We start from the raw sequence: 25541 nt of genomic DNA on the forward strand, positions 1-25541 counted from the left end.
GGCTCTCCTGAGTCTTGCGTGCCCTTTACAGGCACACCGAGACTCTTACGGGCCCGCGTGTCCGAGTTTTAACATCCGCGGCACCGCGGTCCGCGGACATGATTGCATTTGCATTATACATGCCGCGATTCGCGTACACAGATTTATCTGGCCCTGAGGTTTATTTATCTGAAGTTATGGCAAACACACACCACTGCTGGCCGGCTCGAAGCCCAGCCAATAACGTATGGTAATGGACGGGCCCGATTGACTTTTTTTCTTTCCGTCGCTCTCTCCCTTCCGCTCTTCCTCCATCTTTTCCTCTCTCTCTCTCTCTCTCTCTCCTCGTTGAGATCATCTAATGCTCTTATTGTAACCAAGAATCGCGGCCTATCACAACACGAACGATCCGTGAATCCCCGACTTCTTATGTTCTCCATCTTCTACCTTCCTCTAATACATAGTTTCTCCTCTTCTTTTCTCGTCCATTATTTTCTCCGATATTTCTACACGCGCACGTGTGTTTGTACTAGTCCCCCGAACTCTTTCGAAATTCTCCTCGATCAAAATCGATCTACAGCACCATCGATAACTCTCTGAACCGTAGATTCCGCGGCAAGTTATCTGATGACATATATCTCTCAGGCTAATAAATATTACTAATCCTTTAATCGATAAATCTTAATTCTAATCGTTTTTAACCTTCTATTTTTATTATTATTTTGTCTTATAATTTTTGGATTTCTCTACTGTTGTTTACGCGAAGAGATTGAATTGAATTGGCGAAACACTATTTTTATAACGTTAAATGATATCCATTTGAGTTATTTTTAATAATTTCTATAGATTGTCGTTACTCCTATTTAATATGTTGTTACTTTAATTAAAACAATGGAATTGTTCGAACAATTTAAATCTGTATGCAATTTTATGCATTAAATATCGTGTCAGAATGGCTGTTGACCTATTACATCTTTATGACCATTACAATCGTAATTTTTTTAACCATTATTAATTTCTTAAAGTTTTTTAAAGAAGTCTGGTAATATCTGTGTACAGTTAGTCAAAGCGTTTTCTCCGATTCTTCCCTGTCACTAAGTTTTACGTTAAAAGTTATATTTAAGTAACTTGTAGTTAAGTTAAAAATTACGTTTTCAACATTTCTTTTCTTTTTCATTTCATCGTTAACCTAGAATTTTGCACACGTCAAGGTTCTTCAACTTCATTATATAATATAAAGAAATTAGAATATTTACGATAAAATAAGATTAGAAAATTTAACATTACGACGATGACATCGCAACACGAACATTATCGACTTATACAATATATATTATATTTATTTAATTATCATCGTTTTGTCTTAAATTTTAATTCACGAGAAAAAGAATTTGCGTTACAACAACTATGGTTTAGGACTAATTTGTATTTGATGTACTTCTGAGGTCAAATATCGTTGACCATCCAGCTTATTAACTATGGGAAATTTGATATCGAAGTGTAATTACAGGATGAAAGTTTTTATGGATTTTATGTAATACATTTGCTGATGAAGGCTAGAAGTTAGCCGAAACGTTCGACAAATATATTATTTATAGAGGATTGTTTTAGATCAATCGACATAAACGCGCAATTCAGCGCCGATTCCTAAAGGCCCATTTATAATTTGTTAAAAGAAATTAGATGTTTCCATGATCACCTTAACTAAAAAAATATATTAAATTTGAGTCGAATTTAGTTTATTATTTATTAAATGCATGTTGCATTAATATGGATGTTGGTTTGAAACTGAGCAATTCAACCACAGAAATGGATTGATTTACATTTCGCAGACACACGGAAGTTAAAAATAACAGAAAGTTATTTAACTCAAGGAATTGGATTATCATTGCTTCTGTGATATCTAACAGTGAAGAGGTTATGACAGAAGAGCAAAGTTCTCTTCACGAGAACACGACGCAAAACCGCCGGAGTTCGTCTGCATTCCGCGGTTTAGGAGTATACGGATGATCGCGCCACAAACTGAGGCAGCACTGAAAGTGCCTGTTTGAATTTAAGTCACTGACGTTGACTACCGTATAATACATAGTCGTAGGAATATATATTTGAAAGTATCATGACGTACCAATAGATTCCTAAGCGTGTTTGTAGACTTTTGACTGGAAAATATATGGAAGTTCGTAAAGTCCGATAAATCAGAATCGATAATGGTAAATCAGAGAGAGATTATAATCAACGGGAATTGGAAATGAAGATTTACAGATATTGATATTGATCTCTTTTAGTTGAGATCAGATTGGTAGACACATACCGAGTATATCTTATTAACTCAGATATAGAACGACGTAACTGCGAATTATCAACCGTTTCTCGTTAACTATTGTTTGTTTCAGTCTCGATCGAGCTTCCGATCAAGCCATTCGCCGCGGTGATTGTTCGAACAATTACATACAAGACAGTTGAACGATTTACCGCCTTATCATTACTTCATGGTCTACCTTCCTGTTCTACGCGACCTCGCTGAAGAACGCGCGAATGCTTTCGTACTTTTGACGTTGCCGCCATTAACGGCACGATGTCGCGTAGGCTTTACTACCCGCGAAATGACGATTCGCTTGGGAAAAGGGCAGCTGTCTCATTATCGTGACGTATGCCGCTTTGTTGGAGGAACCGATGCTCGACGGACAACCTGTGGGCGCGTCATTGTCGTCTAATGAATCTTCTATACGAACGTGATGATGAATCTCCTATACAAAACATACAATAATATTTGCAATACAGTGCGCAAACGAGAATAATTTTATCTTTGCAATCACATATTATGTAAATTTATTTGTCACGTTACACATAACCTAAACATTGTATTATACCGCCAAGTAAAAATGATACAACTCGCATAAAAAAAAGATAGAACACAATCTCGCGCGAAATACCAGCGAGGTAAATCGACTTCTCGTTATTCGAAGGCTCCATTGATTCTCGTTACTAAGCGCATTTGTTTCATTTTCATTCGCGAGCGAAGACACGAGTAAAAACGTAGTACAATGCGGTATCACTTTCGAAACACGGTACAACGCGGAATAATAATGGACTAAACGCTAACACCTTTCCGCGACGGCGGTGATGAATGCGCCGTGACTTCTCGCCGCGACTCCTCGTCCCGGCGGTCCCTGAGAATTCGCGTTGTTCGCGAAAGAGGAGAGGGTGCCACGAGACGGTGTTCACGACAACACAACCGGCACTTTACACGAATTCGCGTGTAAAGCATTTTGCAGGATCGGGGAACGGGACAGCTGCGCCGCTGGTCTAGCGCTGTGCAGCTCCGTACCGCTTGGAGGCTGACGTAACGACTTGCTCCCACATATACGTTCATACATCACGCGAGAGAGAGACCCGCGCGGTCGAGAAATAAATACATAAACCCACCTTTCCAATCCTTCGCGCGCGAGCCGAGACACGTCGAGCCAAGTCAGCCGAGTGCCGTGCCACCGAAGTGAGATATTAACTGTCCAATCGGTATCGCGCTTTACGCTAGATCGAACGCGAATCTCGCGAGCAGCGAGCATTTCTTCATCGCGAACGAGACTAACCGCTCGATCCATTGCCGAGAAGAGCGTTCTGTTCGTGATAGAGCGGGCTCGGCCAATGAATTGAAATGCGTGTCGTGTCTTTCCGGTCCGTTGGTTATATCGGATTGAATCGGATCTTGCATCTCTTTTTGAAAATCCTATCGCGATACTTCTGTGATAAGATTTATCATATCTCGTAATTACTATTTAAAAAATGACATATTTATAGCATTAGCTAATAGCAGTCTAATGGAAAATCAAATAATCTTGTTAATTCAATAACAGTATTAATGAAATAAATTATATTTTATCAAAACAAGAGCATGATGTATTTATTTTATTATAATATATATACTGCTATTAAATTAATAAGATTATTTTCAATTAAACTAGTATTAGCTAATACTGTTAATACATTATAGAAAAACAGAGTGATGGTAATTACCTATAAAAGCGATAACGGTAACAATTATATAAGTTTCATATGTAGAATTAATAATGTATATAATACAGTACGATAAAAATCGATTTTTTTCCTTCCATGAAAAAAAAACAAGAGATTCTGAAAGTAGATATAAAAAAAATACCCGTGTCTCGGTGTTTTCCCAGATCAAATCATTAACGTTTCTTATGCAGTCATTTATCGTATTTGACGTTTTTGCATGTGAAATTATGTGATGAGTCCAAGTACAAAAAAACAACTGAGAATTATTTTTTTTCATGTTTTCAAATTTTTGTTATTATTATTATACAAAAATTTGAAAATATATGAAAAAAAATAATTTTCAGTTGTTTTTTTGTATTCGGACTCATCGTATAATTTCACATGCAAAAACGTTATTTATTTTAAAAAATTATTATATAATTTAAAACAATTGTAAAAAATCAATATGAAACAAATACGATAAATCGCTGCAGAAGAAACGTTAACGACTTGATCGGGTAAAACGCCAAGCACGGGTATTTTTTTTTACATCTATTTTCAGAATCTCTTTGATTTTTTCATGGGAATGTGTGCTGTACTGTGTAATAGAATAAACTATTTTATGGTTTCAATAATTGAAATAGTTTCTTCACTATTAATTCTACATATAAAATTTATATAATTGTCACGGTTGTTACCTTTATAATTGCCACCACTATGCCTTTTTCTTTGATTATAACTTGAATAAAGAAGCAGCGAATTACTAAGTACAAATTATTAAGTCTTTACTGGAATCCATTGCAAGCAAAACTACTCGAAACTGTAATCCTTGTTTAAAATATCGCGACACCTGCCGTAGAAATGGATACGGATTTATTATATCAGCCCTTTTGATCCATACGAGCACATGGTATATGTGCACTTACTCCGTGACACTTTTCCTCGGCGTGGCGCCCGCCGCCACCCACGCCACGAAATGTCACTCTTTGAAAAAGATCGTGATCGATGCGGCTCGTTTCAACCGCAGTCCTTATAAAGTTCTTACAGCGACTACGAAAGTGCGCGCTTGACGCTGGTGAATGCTTGTCAAAGGATGAAAGGAGTACCGGTACACCTAATGTTACCGCATTCGCGACGTTAATGAAAGAATGGTATTTCTAGTCGGCTCGTCTTGTCTCTTTGTGAGGCAATTAGAAGCGTTATGCACTGCATACTTTCGCGGCTTATTCATAGCGCAATTGCAATAGTCACGAAGTTCTTGCGGTATTACCTAACGTTACTCGAACGTAAATTTCAAGGAGAAAAAAAATTGCAAAGGACTTACCGATGCGGACAAGATAAATTTCTTTTTCTTTTCTTTTTTTTCTTTACGAAGCTGTTTCGCAGATTTTAACGTGATTGCGATCGAGCTAATCGGGACGGGCGTATGTACACATATGTACGTCTACTTATTATAATTCACAACGGGAGAGCCGCTCCCTGCAGGAAGTACACGCGACTCAAAGAAAGCGTGTGCTTGATGTCAGTGAATGCTTGTCACGGGATGAAAGGGATGAATACTAGTATCCCTATAAATCGCTACGGCTACAACATTAGACGATAGAGAGAAATTTTACTTAGCCGTCTCTCCGCCAGACATATCGCGGATAACATCGTATTAGGATCAATTTTGCCATTCAGCGAAACACGTATCACAGATCAAAATATCCCGCTTTTAAACATGACGCGATCGAAACTAAGACGACCAAATAACATATGAAATGTCGAAATGATCAGCGGGACAATTCAGCTCTATACTAACTACATCTTTGTAGCACATCATCAAATAATATCGATAAATAAATTCAATCCAGAAGCAAGAGAAAAAGATTTCACTCGGAGATTTTACTTAAATTTGAATTTCACTTCAGCTCTTGAGTTTCGAATCTCGAGACACGCATCTAGAGGGATTGGAATCAGCATATCAATGTCTCGATATGTCGAGCGAATCGAGCGTAACCGCGAGAGAGGCGAGGCGAGCAATAAAAAGATCGAAAGAGAAGTCGAGGACTATCCGCGCTTCGCCGAATATCTTAATTCCGGACGCGCGGAATATCCGTTGTGGTAGTTTCTTTAAAATGCTGCTGGTGCTTCGAGCGGCGTCGAGCATTTGCATAATCTTAAGAGGCATTTGCGAGAGGAATGCGCCGGTTTTATACAGGCGATATGCCGATGGCACCGCGATAGCGAACAAGCGGCTGATCGGAAGGGGGCCATTCACTTACGCACCGTAGCGGCCGATCCGCCCGATCCGGTCGATCGCGGGGACGACGAGAAATTTCATCGGAGCGACGAATTAATGACAGCTCGCCAGCATAAGAGGAGAAAGTTGCGTTAGTCCAGCATCCAGCAATGGACGCTCTTTTTCCTCCGTCACTTCTAGTCCATGGTATGTCGAATTATTACGTATCGTACGCGTAATGAGCATGTGTACTATAGTGGCGTAATAGGTATCAATGTTTTCACCTTTGGCGTTGCTTCGAATGTCTTACTTAACGTTTCTTATTTTATTGCTCGTTTTATTAATTAACGAATAACAGTTAGCACGATATTAGATTAAACTCTAGATAAATTGATTTACAAATTTCCTATGTAGTCTGTTTCTATCAATGTAGATTAACGCTTTAATCTCAGTTTAATTTATTCTTTAGCTTTTTCAAATGTTTCGAACTGGAAAAGGATGAAAAGCGAGTTAAATCGAGATTAAAGCTAATTACATTGATGGAGATAGACGTAAAAGTGCTAAAGACATCTATACATCTAGACATCAAGAAAAATCTTAATTCTTACGTTCGTTTTTTTTTTCTTACAATATACATGGTTAAGATTGAAGATTATGAATGAATTTTATTGATGAATTTCTTAATAACCTTTAACTTTTTTTTTTTAGGTAATCATATATTATGAAAAAATAGGTTTTAGTTTCCAAAGTTCAATTAGATTATTTTAATGCTTTATTACGAGTTACGAGATATATCGCAAAGTTTCTTATTCTCGGTAAAACACTTAGAGATCCTGCAAGGCCGTCACATTTGTTTACTGAGGGGCGCACGATGAAAGAGGAAGTTTCTCTCTCGATCACGAGCGAGCATTCACGCGTCCAATTTTTGGAAAAATCCGCCATTATTGTTGCTGTGGCACGACTTATCGTCCCATGGACCCGTCGCGTCGGCGTCGCGTCGAGTGCAATGCCGCGTAACGGGGCGGGAGAACGCACGCGTTTCTTCTGGTGGCGAACAGCGTGTAACACGTGGCAGTATCTTGTATCGGGGCCGTGGTCCCCCGCTGGTAACCGCGATGTTTTCCCCTATGCACGACCGCTGCCATTCCCTGCGAATGGCAGTGGCGGCCAGGCGGCCACGCCGAAGCCAAGCGGGGACACACCGAGGACGTCGTGGGGGCCTTACCTTGCGCCTCCCCTTCAGCCCCCTCGTATCGTATATACCCTCGTCTCGTAGCGTGCCTACGAGAGTAGATTTCCTGCAGATAATTCTCAACCGCGCGCCGCCGCGTAGAGCGTGGTGGAGGTCCACCGTAGGCGCGCCCACCTTCCTTCGTGTGTGTAATAATGCGGAAAATGTCGGGGTATTTTTAAGAATACCTTATGGAAATTCACGATAAACTCTATATAAAAATAAAAGTTCCAGAGATATATCTTTGTTTCTTTAAATAACATTTATTTTGGATTTTACATTTTTTTTCATGCATTGAAAATTTAATTTTAATTTTAACATCTCTTATTTCGATAGACATTCAGTAATGTTTCATCGCATCAGTGGATCGTTGCACGTGTAGATGTATCGTGCGCGCCTGATACTCGGGTTCACGAGAGGTCATTGCAAGGTTGCCTCGCGAAGATATTTCCTCCCCACTTTCTCTATTTTGAACGCTCCAGTGCACTCTTGAAACTGTTCGCTTAGTGCTATAACATCACTAAGGCTGGAAACTTATTGAAACTTGTATTATTTACGCATATAAAAATTTTCATGCAAAATATTCTAAATAAATAGTAGCTACTTTTCCAATATTATTATGATAAAATAACAATAACGATCAATAACAATATATTATGTTTCAATAATCGATCAATAACAATATATGATGTTTCAATAATCGCTCATAATTCTTGAAACGTGTTATTTAAAATAAAAATGCTGATCTTTGGTAAAACCTAAAATACAAGGCGAATCTGTCGAGAAAAGAGAAATGGCACACTAACGCACCATGAAGGATATACATATACATACATAAATAAGACATCAAGACGGTCATTTGTTTATCGTACGCATATAAATTTGACGGCATGAGTTTTGTCTCACTTAGGGCAGATTGTTCCACCTTTTGGTAAATTTTACCTGTGAGGTAAATCTGGTAATCCACGCATGTGATTGGGTAATCTTGCTACTTATACCCAACAGGTAAAATTTACCGAAAGGTGGAACAACCGGCCCTTAGGCGTGAAAATATGTGTATATGAAATTAAGAAATTTAGCTAAATGGGTGGGATGTATCTGTCAGCGAATTAACTGTTTTTAACAATCCACATTTATCTTATCACAACAAAATGTTATTTCAAATCAAATTTTGTAGCTACTACTTACTCGGATGCACGTTATGTTCCACATTAGATTAATCATTTTTAATATACTTATGGTACAAAACAATTGATTATAAATTGATCACGATACAATTCTCATATTCAAACACGGTATCTAATTTGTATTTTCCGTTTCTTTTTATTTTTCGATAACATAAAAATTAGTACGTTCACACAGTGATATAAAAAAATCACGAATAAAATCTGTCTCGATGGATTAACGTCTGACAACGCATTTCTTGAATTCATTTCCTCACTTTGATCGTAGCAAGCAGAAGCAAGAAAGCTCTTCGTATATCTTCGATATTAATTGCAAGCGTATCGAATTGAATGGATTTATCGACGTCACTTTATTGCGGGCGGTGCATTAATAACAAATTATCTGTGAAGGAACTAGTGTGCCGCAGTCAGGAATTTATCAGAAGTGCAGTCAATAACAGATTATGGACAACGTATAGAAGCGGCAATTTGCTGACGATGATAATGTATCATCAACTTAATCCTTTTCTCGAATATGATCTCGCTTGTAGGAATGAAATCAGTGTTGTAACATAAAGAAGAAATGGAAGGTTTCTAGCCGATTTCTTTTAATCATAAACTGTACGATATATGACAACAAATCGAAAATAATGTACGGCATTAGTTTCAAAATTCATCGTGGTATATATATATGCAAATTTTAGAAAAAACCGTTTCCCTATTGACTAATCGTTTTGACGGCTTTTTATTAGTGTACTGCGTGCATACGTACGCACACACGCACGCACGTATCCGCTTGACCCTGAACTTTCTAAGCTACTTTAAATTCTTGGCTAGTGCTCGTAGATGTACTCGGACTTCTTTCGTAACGACCTCGCCTCCTTACTTCCGGTGAAAACTCGCGATTCGCACGCAACTCGAGAAAGTCGAATCTATCCATTATAAAGTGAAAAATTGCACAATGAACTAGATATCATTTCTGATATGTGAAAACCATGAGATTTTTTTGTGATCTTTGTTACTTTCAATGCTGAACGGCATTGTTGTATACTTTTATGCATAATACTGGTTGAGGCACGATGAGGATTTTGGTATAATCTTGAAGTCTCACACGTTCTGAGAAATCTGCAAGACGGCCCACGCGAACGGAATAAATTCCTGTTGAAACCGACTCGATCGCGAGCGTAACAATCGGAGAAAGTATCGCGCACGGTTGCAGAAAAAGGTGCACGCGAAAGGTCGCTTCGATAACGAGATTGTGATACCGTATTTATGCAGTACGATCGCGTGGAGCGTTGATATCACATACTTTCTCTACGACTGACAATCTGCATTAAATCATGTCTTATCTTTAGCATATTTATACGCCAATAAGATGTAACATAATCAATACATTTTTTACGATTAATAGCGTCCTATTAATTATAAAAACGATAATGATTTATTTGTTACATGTGTGTTATTTCATACACTTCATGTTCTTACTTTGAAGTCACATTATACAGAAATAAAAATAAAACCAATTAAAAAGAAATCAATATGGTTATATTTTATAATTATATTGTTATTGGACAACGATCGATTTATCTTCGAATCATTATCACAAAATTGCAAAATCTCACGCATTCCAGAACACTGCTAAGCGCATTGCTTGTGCTCGCATCGAATTTCTATAATCTTTCTATAGTCTTTTTCGCGCGGTCGGCGCATCAAGTAGGATGGCGCCGCCTTGGATCGTCCTCGTTATCCCCTCTTGATTTTCTTTGCGGAAACGTCACCGCTCGCATCGGGGCGAGCTGGCTCCGGGTCGCTCTTTTCCACCTCGTTCCAGCTCGTTCGTTCCCTGGGATTCGCAAGAGGTAGGGTTTCGGGGGAGAGAGAGGGAACATAAAGACGAGCATCGTGGCCGTGAACGTGGCTTCATTACTGGGAAACCTGTTAGTTATGCTAATATCGTCTTACAAACCCTTCATTATCGTTGATGAGCAATTAATACGCTTGCCTGGTCCTCTTGCTCGGCAGTGCTAATGCACTCTGAATGTCTCTCAATTACACGGCGACGTTGCCCGCGAAGCCGAGCAGCTAGCCGATCGAGATGGACGATTGAGATCCGCTTTTCTCCAGCCTTCTTTTTTTTTCTTTCTCTTCTTATCGCTTCTATGCGCCTCTGCACTACTCGACGAAAGTGACGTTGCCTCCATCATTGGAACAATATACGACATACATCTTCAATCACGCGTTTCATAAATTAAATGAATTTCCATGTACCTAATCTGGGTCAGGATGATGCATTTTGCGTGCTCAGACATCGAGTATTAAAACTGGCGACAGCCGTGAGGAGAAAATTCGCGCAAGAAACACAAGGCGTCGATGTACGAGGTCATGCAATAAAGTGGGTGTGGTTGGCGTTATTGCACAAGTTCCTCGATACGATAAAGTGGAGAAAAGGGCACACTTATTGTAGCCAGGAGCAAATTCAATGAATTCAAGAGTGGGACAATCGACTGCGAGATCTTTCAATGATTTGGCAAGAATGCGCACTTGTTGAGACGTTAATATAATTCTGATGTTAGAGAGACAAAGATCGCGTTTCGGTTGTGAAGCAGGAACGGAGAAGAGTCACGATCAACAGTACTCCCTGGAATCGAAGCGAATTGAAGGCGTAACGTAGATACGCGCGGGACGCGACGTCCGCGAAGACGAAGAAGGAAGGAAGAACGTCGGAGAAAGAACGAGGACGTGAGGCGTGATGGTTGGAGGAAGCCGCGCAACGGGGGGATGTTGATCTGGTTAGGCCGGTGCCAGTGAACGCGCCGCGCCGGTCGTCGGTTAGGCTGACCGGTCGCCGTCGGCACGCCGATCGGCCTGGCGCGGCTTGGCGAGAGAAGGCGCGCGACGACCTCGACAGGGCGTGGCAGGTCACCGCACAGTGGCGCAGAATGTCGGACGAATTTCCTCCGGATCTTGCCCGCACAACTTTCCAAGTCTCCATTATATCTTTCTTGCACAATTATAATAACACTATTCTCTGTTACGCTTTCAAATTGGAATATTAGGAAAATTTCAAGCTCAATCGAAAAAAAAATAAAGCAACGTGTTTGATTCCAGAAATAAAGTTTGATCTTATTTCTAAGGCAGATTTTATTGTTAAATAATAAATAGCGTTCATATTATATTAAATATTTTACACAATCATCTAATAAAATATGGCACATTTTATGTATACGAATTTCTTTTAATGTCTTTACGTATTTCTTTGATAACGTATTTAACATAATTACTTTTCATTATTTGACATATAAAAGAACATGTCGCAAACTGTTTATCTTTTTGTTTAAAATTTACAATTTTGTCAAATATGTTAACGCATTACAGAGATATTATATAGAATTGCTAATGTAATAATTTTCTATCTCTAACTTTATGCAATTACAAGTCATATAATTGAATTTCGTTGATACGCGTATGTTTAATTTTTGTTTTTTTTATTTTAAATTTTTACAATTAAAAAATATTACAAGTCGTCGATTTCTCTCTTTTTTTCCTCTCGCTCTCTTATACGTCAGGTTTTATTGATTAAACTTCCGCCGTGTGATCTTCAATTGCACAGCCGTGAATGGATTATGTAATGTACATAACACCAGTCGATCCATGAACTTGTTCATCGCGGGAGACAATGTTCATGCTTGTTGATCGATTACGCCGTGTCGGTGCGTCGCGAATCGGTGGTTCTTACGCGCGCACCTTGTTGATACACCGGCGGCATCGTCCTTTCTCACGGAACAATTCCTTGCGAGGTCGCACGGTGGAACGAAAACACGTGTGTGGAATTTCTAGCGCGAGCCCGCCGACGCAAATTCTTAACCTCGGTTCGTCCTCGTGCAGAATTCAGCGCGCGATCGCTGGCGCGCTCTGCCCTTCGCGCGAGCGCCGTTCTCCCATATAAGGGATCTTGGGATCGCAGCAGCTCGGAGATCTCCTCGGTAGCAACCGACAAAAGTTGCAGCGCGCACTTACTTTTATTGGTTAACGTTTCGTTACTTGTGTGACAGCCTGCTCCGCAATTGCGTTCGGTATCCATTCGGCAGCAATATAGTTGCACGCCAACGATGCGTAAGTGAGATACACGTGTAATATATAATTCAACGTGTTAGAAGAATGGTGGGTTAGAGTTGAAACACAATGCCGTACGGTATTGTAATTTCCACAGGGTCATACAAAGGGAGGCGATAAGTAGGAACAATAGCAACTACCAATCTGGTTCTAATTACTATAGCTGAGCTTCTATTCATGGGAGTCGAGTAATATCTCTCGATAAAATCCTGTTTTCAATTTTAATATAATCAATTATAAGAACCTCGATTTACTAAACTAATTCTTGTTACGAAACTTGAAAATACATTTATTCGTTATAGAAGAGTTGCAATAATTATAGGAAAGGCATAACGTAAAAAAAGTCATCCGCAGATGCTTATATTATGCGCATGCGACAGAACCGTTTCAAGCTACCCTGAAACGTTGCTTATATCTATCTGCCATTTCGTAACACGACAGGTGTAATAATGACTGAGACAGTCAGAAGTAGCTATGAAACGGACGCGACTTTTATGGCAGAGAACTGTTAAGAGCTTGTCCTGGAGTGATGTTGCGCGATGACTTAATGCCGTTGAATAATTAAAAAGAGAAAGAAACATTTCATGCGCTATAAATACTGTTTCGCCGTGATGACATCGACTTTTAAGAAATTTAAGATTTCGTTCGCAAATATTAGCACGAAAGATCGTGACACTTGGATTTGTATGCATGATTTATAATATATAGGTAATTTATAAATGCGCAAATTCCGACCTATGTCAGTTTAATCGATAAATTAACAGCTGTAGAAATGGATGTGAGCCAAACAGGTATAACAGATGTTACCTCAATATATTATGTGCTCCAGTTTATTATAATTCCATTACTCGCCTTCGAACGATGAGTAATCTCTTTTAGCGGTTGATTGAAAAACCACTAGCATTATAATTTCAAATTACTATAATCATTACAACTTGCTATAATTATCAAGGCTACGGCTAATTGCAGAGGTCTGACATCGAGGCACTAATTTTCGTATTGCCTTCCGCACCTGCGTGCTTCAGGTGCAAAAAGTTGGACGGCCAACCACCCGAGCGTCCAAGAACGAATTCTTTGGACTCACTGCGTATAGTAGTTTAACGTGACGTGGTTCCGACTGAGTGATCTCTTAAGGTTACAAGAGATTCCTCGGGTCGGAGATTCGAGCTCGGTAAGAAAGGAGCCGTTATTTTTTGAGAATTCTCCGTCTTTTTCCAGGTCACGGTCGGATGCAACCTCGCGGATATTCTCGGAGTCTCTTTATCTCGAGATGAACTGACATTCACTAGCGTCGAATTTATGTTGTTTGTCGTCGACGGCATACTTTTCTAAGCTTCTCGTAGTACTGTTATTCAAATTATGTTATTCAACGTTATTCAAATTAATATGGAAAACTAAAGACCGAAGCAATTAAGAAAGTAAATCATGTCCGATTACGGCGTATGTAAGCGGTACTGCAATACTCTAAATGCGATGTCTACATGTACTTAAATGAATAGATTTTATTATATATTATGGATACACAGCAGAGCTGTATTATAAGTCGCGTTTTCACCAAAGAGCCACAAGACGCACAATAAATATCGCAAATCGCAACGCGCATTTATATCGTTACACGAATGTTTCTATGTTCGCCAATTTAAATTCCGCTTAGCGCGCCTCTTGGCCCGCGGGCATATCTGATAAGTCCACGCGCATAATTTAAGGAGAGGGCAACCCTCTCCACTCCTTTCCTCTCTCGCGTTCACAGTGACGCGCGAATAATTTAATAACACATGCTCCCGAGTCGGAGCGCATCTTCGCGAGCCCTCTTGCACTACGTCGACGCACGACGAGTTCGCAAGGGGGCCTAACATCGTGTTTGTGGAAGGTATAATTGATGCAGGACCAGCCGGGAGATCGCGTTTGCCCTTAAGAGTTTGGAACTGGGTGGAGAAAATATAGGTTGTCTTCGTTACCCAGCCTTTGGTGCGCGCCCGGTCGCCCGCGGTGCAACACGAGGATGATATATTCGCTGCAACTGCAGCTGCGCTGCGCCATGCCATGCCATGCCGCGCCACGCCGCGCCGCGTCGGTCGTTTCATGAGATTTCGAAACTGCTTGCTCGCCTCGCGAAAACAATGAAGCATCTTCCTTCATCATATAGCTGTTGTGGATGAACGCGTTTTTTTAACGTATATGCAATCCTGAATGTATCGAGAGAGAGAGAGAGTCCATAAGTCATATTCGCTCAACTTCATTCTCTCTTTAGGATATGAAATCAATAAGCTGTCAAATAAGACTGTCTAATAGAGAAACTATTAGTCTTTTTACAATATGCAACTTGATTACGAATTTTTAGACAAATTTTAATATATTTTAATATATAAATTGTACGATAACTTTAGAGTGCAGAGTTACGCGAATCGAACTGAACGGACTGAACGCGCGTAGCGTGATGGACGAACGGAGATGTGAAATTACTCTTTCTCTTAATGACTGGTTTTGGATGAAAAAATAATACGTTTAGTTGGGAATCTGAGATTTTTCTGCACCAGACGAAGTGATCATCCAGAGTTCAGTTTCACGGTGCGAACAGTTCTTGCGCGTGTGAATGACTTAACTAATTAGCGTTTTGCGCGAGGCGACCGTGAAGAGGCGGCTTTTCTCGCGCGTGCCTGACTCCGTACCGTTAGAACCGCGAATGCATCGAGAATCCGAAACAGTGTGGGGCCTATTTACCGTAATCAATGACTACGCGTTTTACTGTCGGCGATTATGCGAACCTTATTGTTACATCGAGATCTCTGGACTCGCACCTAGCAGTATAGATTCCCTGTTGCGCGATGAATTCTCTTGATATTTCTTCGCGCGATGCGCACGTAGATAAATCGTAGATTAGAAGTCGCTTGGCGAAACGGTCAGTGAGCACCTACATTCAGCCCAGCGGCATGAATGCAACACCTGTTGGATTCCGAGTTCACAACGCGTGTCATTACCAGTTGGACGATGATGAGCAAAAATCGCTTAACTCATAAAATGAAACAAACTATTACTTACACATAAAATTAGTACAATTATTGTGCACGAGACTCCCTATATTTTATCCGAAAGATATTCTTAGGAAACGTCCTGAGAACGTTCAAAGGACATGGACCGTTCTTTAAACATCTTAAACGTTCCTTGGAGGTCTGCGCTGTATGAGTCGATATTGTAAACTTAATTTACTTAAAGTTGTTACTTAAATTCAATTTAGCATATTGTTTAGCTTGAAGGACTTGGAAATCAATTTTTTATTTACAATACATTCAATATTATCGAAATCGATCATCGGAGTGCTGCGAATGTATAATAGGTACGTAAAGTACAGAGATCGACAAACACTTCGTTCGGTGACAAATAAACCTCGCACTTACCCTCCGAAAGCCGACCAATTAGACGCTATCTCTGCGAGTGGAGAGAGAGAGAGAGAGGGGGGGAGGGGAGGAAAGAGAAAGAGAGAGAGAGACCTGAATGCCCAGCGGCATGAATGCACGGCCTCGATCTCCACGTCGATCCCGATCCCCTCCTTCGGCGAGGGAGCCCGGCATGCGCGAGGAAGGAGACCGGTCTGCCGTTGCGTGTGCGGCTCGCATTACGGCGCTGAATATTTCATTCATAAGCGGGCCGAGCAATTACCGTATTCCACGAACGTGTGGTGCGCGCAAGGGACGTCCGCGATCGCGCTTACGTACACGCGCGTTGCATCCCGCGGTCGTTGCAGCTGCAATTACACGAGGCGCGGCCCCCAGCGCGGTGAATGAAACGCATCCGCGCTCCTGTGCTTTTTTCATCTTCTTTTTCCTTTTTCCTTGCCCTTTTCCGCTTTACGTCCGCCTTCGGACTTCGCGTCTTCCTCCGCTCCTTTTCTTCCTCTTTCCCGAGATTTCCTCTCAACAGGCGAAACAATCCTGACTTTTTGCACGTCGATGGAAATAGCGGCTTGCCTTTTCGTTGAATCGCGTCTCGCGCGAGACGAATTTACGGGATTCCACGCGACAGCGAGGAGGTCGCAGCTGCCGCGCGAGGACGATCTTCGGCCGCGATTCCAGCCGGTCGGAGGTCGACGCGCGGCGCGGCACGGCGGTACATGCGTACGTGTCCCGTTCCGCACGTGAAGGTATGCATTGGGGACCGGAATATACAAAAGAGTAGTGTTAACGAACGAACGCTACTCCTCCATATATTCGCACAATCAAAGTTTTAGATGCCGCGAATTCCAACAATATCTAGCATCACCGCTAACTTTTTGCACATTCATGAATGTAGATTCAAGCACATTATTGACAAAAAATTAACGTTTACATAATTAAACTTTAGCATATCATTATATAATAAGACTATATTGATATTTGTAACACAAATCATCAGTATATTAGGAAACAAATTTTTTTAGTTTTCAACTCTACTCTCTTAGAATAATTTTGGAGACCAATGAAAATTCTTGCGCTTGTCTTGAGGTATACCGTTAATAACATACTGCTACATTTCTGCTTGCAGAATTTCCGAGAGCACCGTATAGACGGCGCAGCACTACCGCTACTCTCGGAAAGCCACCTGACAGGCACGATGGGTATGAAGCTCGGTCCAGCCTTGAAGCTGCGCGTGATGTTGGCTCGGAAACTCGGTGCCTGCACGGTATGCTTGCACTGTGCCCACTGTCACCAAACGCCGCTACCGGCGTTAAGTGCAGCAGCCGCGGCTGCAGCCGTAACGCAACAGCAGCAGCAGCAGCAGCAACAACAACAACAGCAGCAACAACAACAGCAAACGCCGGGTCGGCGACCTAGTAGCACTGGGAACTGACAAACAATGGCGGAGACTCCTCCATTAGGGTCTGAGACAGCAGCAGTCGGCGTGATTCCGACGCCGCCGTCTCCGGACCTGAACCGGGCTCTCAGGATAGAACGGCGTATACCTCGCCCGGTACGCAAACCAGAAGTCGTCTTCAAAAAGCCTATCAAACAGTGACTCCCGAATGACGTGTTCAATCGAAGAAGACGATTTCATATATATCAGGAACCATGGAGACTCCGCCTGTCAATAATTAAGTACCCGGAAAAACTTTTATAGATAGAACATAGACCGAGAGTTTTAATCGAGACTGGACTGAAGGATATAAAAGAGAAAGAGTGAGAAGGGAGTTGGTATAGCCCGTATAGCATGTAGCATGTAAAGTGCTGAATGCTTGAGAATAAAAATATTTTTGAGCGTTCGTCGATCATCAGGATAAGCTAAAGCCTAAACTGTAGAGACCTGAAGAACTGTTGTTCAGCGAAACTATAACGACTGTAACGACGGATTACGTAGAACTTAGATGCAGCAGGAAGATATGTATTAATTAATTACGTATGATAAAACTGAAAATAGAAGAATTGAGAATTCAGCTTTGTATGGTCTTCGATTATTGAACGAGTAATATTTAGATAGAAAAACAGAGAAATATTTTTGAAAATTCTATATATACATATATACATAGTAACGATAGAGTGAAACCATTGAATAGTTACAATTACGAGGAAAGATGATCGAAGAAAGAAAGTTTAGCTGAATCACATGTATATAGATACATCGTTGCAAGAATAGATCTACGTAAGATAATTAAAGAATTAGTAAATATATATTTAATAACGATGCCTGAACTTGAATGTATTTATTTACTGAAACTTATATTTCATTGAATCTATTGGCTAAAGATTCAATTTTAATGGAATAATTTGGTTAAAGATTTTATTTTTTTGAATCTACAGGACTGTACAATTTAAAAGAAATCACAATCAACAGACAAAAAGTTATATAAATATTTATTTTTTTTATATTTAAATATAAAAAATATTGAGAAATTATATTTATATAAATAAAAATACGACGGCATAGATCTACGTGAGGATTTATAAAAATAGGTAATTTTAAAACTTGTGATCTCTATCATGGATTCAGTATGTACTTAAATAGTATATTTTACACTGTGAAAAATAGAAAATTAAGAATGCATATTTTGACATATTTTATTCGCATTGTACAACGTATAATTATTTTCTATCATGCGATGACAAATATATATCGGGGATACATTTTTGTTTAAATTATTTCTGTTTAAATATTTTATTAAATTAAAATTTCTGTGACCCAAATCCTACAAATAAACATATTTCTATATTTTATTGTTTCTGTATAATTGTGTTTGAAAACTTCTCTGGACAGTTTAGTAAACTAAAAAAAAAAAAACAGAAAATTTGTTAAATGTATCAATACTCTCAAGATTATGTCGGTCATTAAAACGGAGTTAATTTATTTGATTTTATTTTTGGAGTTCTTCTTTCGGGAGGTGAAATAACTAATAGATAGTAAATCAAATGAGTGCCTATCTTCGTAAAGTCTTCCAAGACGAATGATCGATCGGATTAATTTCCGATTCGCGATGGAACATATTATTTTTGATTACTTGAGATCATCTTGATCGTCGACCGACTTTCTGAGCGGCCGAACTCGTACCTCTGTACATCATACGAAAAGTCGATAAAATAAAGAAATACTAACTCGATGTCGAAAAGAGGAAAAAAATAAAGAGAGGAGGCGTACGTGAAATGTACGCATTTATGTGTACATATGTCGGAACGATTAAATGCGAGTGTGTGAAGCGGATGTAAGTATAGATATACAATATGTGTGTGTGTATATATATATAATTATATGTATATGTATATACATATACTAAAAGAATATAATCTATACATAATCAGCGAGAAGAATTACGTGCAATAACAATAAATATACGTTTCGACGCGATAACTTTTAACTACCATAGGAGATATGTATTTGCTCAAATCGTTGTTTCTTTTATATATTTTAACGAAGTTTTTTATATGGACGAGAATTATTACAATAAATATACTAAATTATATTTTTGCTAATGCTCTATATGCAAGAATAAAATCCACGTGCGACACACACATATACGAAAGAAAGACACATACACCACACATATACAAAAGGAATAACGTACACATACAGACATTGACACGTGTGACGACGACGACAGTTTCACGCGCGACGGACCCGTGTAGCTCTTTAGGAATTGTACATTATAGCGCGTCTCTTTTATTTTGTCCCTCTTAATCTCCAAGATTCATACAACGTCAAACGTTTATTTATTTAGAGATATAGTACCCGTTTTGCCTTATTGTATTCACGTAATGATTAAGATGTAAATGGTGGTAGGGCGATGACGTCAAACTGCGCTTACACGTACCAATAGCGAGAGAAAGTGTGCGTGGTAAACGAATCGGTTCGTAAGACGAGCAGTATTTTTTAGATTTACATACACAAAGAAACACACACACACATACACACAAAGTATATACACGCGTATACAAACATTAGTCTGAATTTACTGCTGATCATATAAAATTATAATTGTATATACATGTATACATAACACTTGACACGCCTAAACAACACGTTTCTACACGTGCGTTCGCGCCCCCGAGTTTGTTTTTGTCGAAAAAAAAAAAAACAAAAAAGAGTAAGGAGAAAACGTGAAAGAATATTAGAAATTGTAGCATTTCCAAATTTGTTCAAGTGTACAATGTTTTTATTTAATTAGTGAGAATGATCAGAGATGACGGTGAAAGAAGGAAATTCTTTCGCATTTCCTGCGGTTGATTACATAAATCCGTTACTATACTCGTAATCATTCGTAATACAAAATTACCAATAGTAATTAGATGCTGTAATCACATGCGATACTCTTGCTTCTACGTTACGCAGAAAGGTAATTGTAGGTTGAGGTTTGTTCACGTGCGTAGTATTTATTCGCGATTACACACTAACTTTCGATATACATATGTACAATGATAACGTGATGTAAGGAAAAATTTCTTTCCGTTTGATATGCTTAACGAACGCAGCCCTCATTCGGAAACCTCTTCTTATCTCGAATAAACAAATCATTTTTTGTTATATAATGAACTCGGGCGCGCTAACATTAATAGCGTTTTTCATTGGCAAAATCGGTGTACACTCAGAGCACTTTAAAGCCGCAAATCGACGTAAAGACGTTTAATGAAAATATAAAAATATTAAACCGCGAAATCCTAAGTATATTTTATTGTACTATTTGATAAGGGATATATAGGCATTTTATCAATTGAGATATCTCACTTTTACATTCAGATTAGATTAGTGTACGATGACTTTGATGTGCGCAGAGTGCGCACCAGTTCTGTCAATAAAAAACGCTATATATATAACCGAGTTAGCGGCTTTTACTTAAACAAGACCACTGTACATAAACGCTTAAGCATTTATTTATGTCGTGCTTCTACAAATGCCCCGTAGTATTTTATTATTTTAGTATCTTAGTCGCGAGATTCACACGCTATTAATGCGGTAACTACGAGCGTTACGCATTAATTATTTCGTGCAGCATGTTCGTTCAATGAGAAGAATGGAAGAATGGATGGGAGAAAAGAGTTAGAGAGCGATAAGTGTGCTGACAGATTCTTTCAGCGAAGGATAATTTAATCGCACACATGGATTAGAAGTTAGAGAGAAAGGTGATAAAATCGACGATAAGGCAATTTTTTTGTGATATTTCAAGATTTTTTATCCATCGGTATATCTCACTTCCTCAAAACCGATCGACTTTACGGTATGTGTCCATCCCATCTCACCCGATCTCCCTTCGACTATATTTTTTGTTTTTCCATCGCGAGTCTGTCGTGTATTATCTTACGATTAACTGTCATATCATGTATAGTAGAAATTAATGGTGAAAAGAGGAAAAACAGTACATTGTTTCTGTTAAAATAAACATTGTTAAAAAATAACAGCTGTGTTGCACTCAATTTTACCGATTATTATATTCTCACAAATATTATACTGCGGAGTTAGAAGATCTTTTTTGATAGAAAATATATCAGTCGATGGTTTATCGATAGATTTGATAAAGCGATAAAAGTAAACGAGAGCATCGTACTCTCTGGAATTTGATTACATAAATTGGATAAAAACACCAGAATAATGACATTCCATTGCATGGATTTATGCAAACGCTTTTATTTTATTCATAACAAGTTAAAGCACACAACCAATTCATATTTTAAAGTTGATCAGATAATTTATCCAAACGTAATTGAATTCTTTTCAACTTAAACTATATATTTTATTCTATTAAACTACATATTTTATTCTATTAAACTACATATTTTATGTAACACATTTTATATCAATATATGCTTACAATAAGCAATTTTTAATTCCAATCTGATCTTCAACATCTGCATTCCACCTTTGCCTGCAAAGAAATTGATTATATTGAAACTTAAAAGTTACATTATAATAAGAAATTAAGATGTATTATTACATAAAATGATTTAATTCCCTCAAACATGGCATTAGTTACATTATAATAAGAAATTAAGATGTATTATTATAAGTACATAAAATGATTTAATTCCTTCAAACATGGCATTAGTTATCATTAACATCCAAATTAATAATTTATTGTTAAAAAAAAATCTTGTTACTACAAACATTGCTCAGCTACAATAAAATATTATTTCAAAAATTATAAAATTAAAATTAATGAAAGAAATTTATAGAATACAAGTTATCCTTCAAGAAAAATACTTAAACAATGTTTAGATATAAATTATTATATGATAAAGATAATAAAACATCTTGCTTGAAGGAATTGAAATAAAATTATTTACCTGTCGATGAATGGCGAGCACACCATCTTCCTCATGCTTTAAGATTTCTATAAACGCCTTTCCATTTTGATCCACTGTTACGGTCTTACCGGTACACTTGTTATCCTCCAAATTTCCAGAGATAACGTCGCAGTAAGTACCAGGCTCCAGAGAAGTAAAGAGATCCTTCTTGAAGTCATATTCATCACCATTGATCGCAAAGAAACCCGCGTTTCCACGACTGAAAGCGATTTGATTCTGGCCATTGTCCCACCAGTTGTTCACGTCGGTATTATTCGCAGCGTTTCGGAAGCGCACCATGTTGTAAATCTGACGCCATCGATGTTCGCAGATCCAACCGTTATTGCAGGTATTGTCAGAGTTGATGGTTGGAGATATAAGATTTCCTATAGAGTCCTGCGGCGGGTTAGCGTCAAAATTGTCAAAAGCGAAGGAACTCATGATACGCGGAGTTCCATAAGGATGTGCCAGCATGAAACCAACGGCCATCTGCAATATCACATTATTAATTCGACATTTAGATAAAGACGTAGTTCAGTCTCCGTGTTTTTCTGATTTTAATTTCTCCAGTTCTCTCGAGAATCACTTGCCTTGTATTTCTTCATTGACTTGTGGGTAAGTATTTCGGAGTGGCTACGTTGAGTATCATGATTGTCAATAAATACTAGAGCATCCTGAGATGGTAACAAACCCCAAGCTTCTCCCCAATTGGAAAACCATTTCAATGAATTCTTTCCGTTCAAGGCGTTGCTGATCTCCACACCGTATCGGAATTCCGTAACCGCGCCGAAAGAGTTGTATTCATATTTACTGACTCCTTCGCCGCCATAATCAATCACTTCTTGGAATACATAAGGTCGCGCACCTGAACGAAAATTATGCTTCGGATTGAGATTTTTCACTCGAGAGTAGATTACTTTTAGATCCTCCGGCCACATGTGTTTAGCTGCGTCTACTCTAAAATCCAGAAATTGATGAGATGATTTATTTTGGCAAAATATAATAAATAAATGCATGTATCTTGTTTAATTAACGATTTTTAAATTAGCTTAAAAATATTACTAAAAATTTTTGCTTATATCGAGATAAGGGAAAGTAAGTTCCAGTACCTGAAAGGAATAATTTCTTTGATCAGAAGATACTTCGAAATATTGATTGGGAAATATTGTAAAAGAATGGACGTAAAGATTTTACTAACCGGTAGCCAGCGACTCCAGCATCGACTATTTTGTTCAAGAAGTCGACCATCTTCTCTCTGACATATTCTTTTGACTGATCGAGATCATGCAGGCCGGATAGCTCGCAATTCCGCACATTTCCCGGATCTTGATAATTGTTGATGGAGCAAGGGTAGTGAAAATCGAATCCAGAATACGGTACCCCCGGATAACTTAAGTTACCAGTATCCGCTGTTGAACCGCCAGTACCCTTTGCGTTCTTTTGATTTCCGGTCATATGGTTGAAGACCACATCGACGTAAATCCTTACGCCGGCATTGTTACATGTGCGAACCATGTCATTGAATTCTTTCGCTGTGCCCGATCTTGTTTCCAATTTATAAGATATAGGTTGGTAACGTTCCCACCATGGTCTATTCTCTACGATTACGTTCTCTTGGAGCGGAGAAATCTGCGGTAATTTAAGGGAATTTGTTCTAATTATCCGCTCGATGGTATACATGAATTGCTACTTAGGCGCAGAATTAAGGGAAATATTTTTGTGGAGCATATCAACATTATCAACCCTCTTAAGCTGATGATAAGTCTATTTGGAGCCACTCAATTATAAATCTTTTTGTAAAAAATGTCAATTAAATTTTCTTTATCTATAAAAATTCAAATTATTCTTATTAAAATGTACTTATTTAGCATTATAAGGGGATATTCTTCTATATCTTGATCGGCTGAAAATGGACATTCTTTGGGCTTGAATTACGAAAAATATAAATGTGATAAATTTCTAATTTGGCACCTTTTTAATACATATATTCAACTTAGCAGATGTAAAACTTTATTTAAAAAATATTAACGTTTGGATGAGATAAATCATGACTTTGTATACGCTGGGAAACATTGTACACAATTCCGTCATTTTGATGGAAAATGAATTTGTTTCATAAATTATATAATACTCCTTATCGTGTGAAGATGCATTTTCCATTTTTTAAAAATTAATTTATCGCACGATAAGGAGTATATATTGTATAATTTATGAAACACAAATTAATTTTTCTGTTTCTGGTTAACCGGACTATCGGAATTGTATATACTATTTTCCGACGTACATAAAGTCACGTCTTATATCTCTTTTAAATATTAATATTTTTAAATAAAATTTTATATAAAACAAGTTCAATATATGTACTAAAAAATTGTAAAATTAGAATTCTTTTATTTACTTTCTTCACAATCCAAGTCGAAAGAATGATTATTTTTCAAGAGACGGTTAAAATAGGATAAATTCTTAATTCTTTTTCATACGAGCTATTTATATATTTTATATGAGTCACTTTGATTCTTTGAAATTAATTAGTGTCTTTTAATTAACATGAACTAATGGGTCTTACAGACCAGCGCAGCGTCAATAACTGTATTACTGATTTTGGCACCAGCTCGGGAGAGTTAAAACATATCTTTGTCACATAATTAATAATTTCGTTGTAGCTTTAGCTCTCAATTCAGCATTAATTTTTACGGGACGGAAAAGCTACTGTAATAGCCCCGAAACAATCCCATATTTTGAGGTAAAGAATAAAATGACATAATGGACTATAACAAATCTCACTCAAGGAGAAGTTGTAAGATTAAAAAATTAATCATTGTTCGCTAAGTGTTAAAAAAAGGTTTCTAGATTTTCAATAAAATTTTCTATAGTCATATTTCGCGTTATAGTTTTCTTCAAAATTTGTTAAATGCTACAGACAAATACATACTGTACGCAAATAACAATTACTTGTTTCAAGTATTATATTTCTTGCTTAGGGTAAGTAGGGTGAATATGCCACACTCTTAAACGAAATTAGATTTTTGAGTAATTATTTGTTCAATTTAAAGTAATTTTACATACTGATCTTCTTCTTCCATCCTTTATCTATCATTTGTGTATAA

The 25541-nt window shown here is 38.2% G+C and overlaps 2 protein-coding genes across 2 annotated transcripts in view; one reads left to right on the forward strand and one right to left on the reverse strand.

The window, feature by feature from the left end:
- The window catches only part of LOC108761600 (uncharacterized), a 65082-nt gene extending 46730 nt beyond the window's left edge, over positions 1-18352 (forward strand). The window contains exon 6 of the mRNA XM_018508209.1: positions 17219-18352. Within this exon, the coding sequence (XP_018363711.1) occupies positions 17219-17524 (306 nt within the window). The 3' untranslated portion in view covers positions 17525-18352. The remainder of the gene's footprint in view (positions 1-17218) is intronic.
- A 3581-nt stretch (positions 18353-21933) lies between these two features.
- Positions 21934-25541, reverse strand: part of LOC108761614 (alpha-amylase) — a 4738-nt gene continuing 1130 nt past the window's right edge. Inside the window, exons 2-5 of the mRNA XM_018508226.1 lie at positions 23633-24063; positions 23025-23391; positions 22435-22923; positions 21934-22016 (exon numbers count right to left, since the gene is read on the reverse strand). Coding sequence (XP_018363728.1) covers positions 21993-22016; positions 22435-22923; positions 23025-23391; positions 23633-24063 — 1311 coding nt within the window. The 3' untranslated portion in view covers positions 21934-21992. The remainder of the gene's footprint in view (positions 22017-22434; positions 22924-23024; positions 23392-23632; positions 24064-25541) is intronic.

This window comes from Trachymyrmex cornetzi, unplaced genomic scaffold, assembly GCF_001594075.2.
Source record: "Trachymyrmex cornetzi isolate Tcor2-1 unplaced genomic scaffold, Tcor1.1 scaffold257, whole genome shotgun sequence".
Lineage (NCBI taxonomy): Eukaryota > Metazoa > Arthropoda > Insecta > Hymenoptera > Formicidae > Trachymyrmex > Trachymyrmex cornetzi.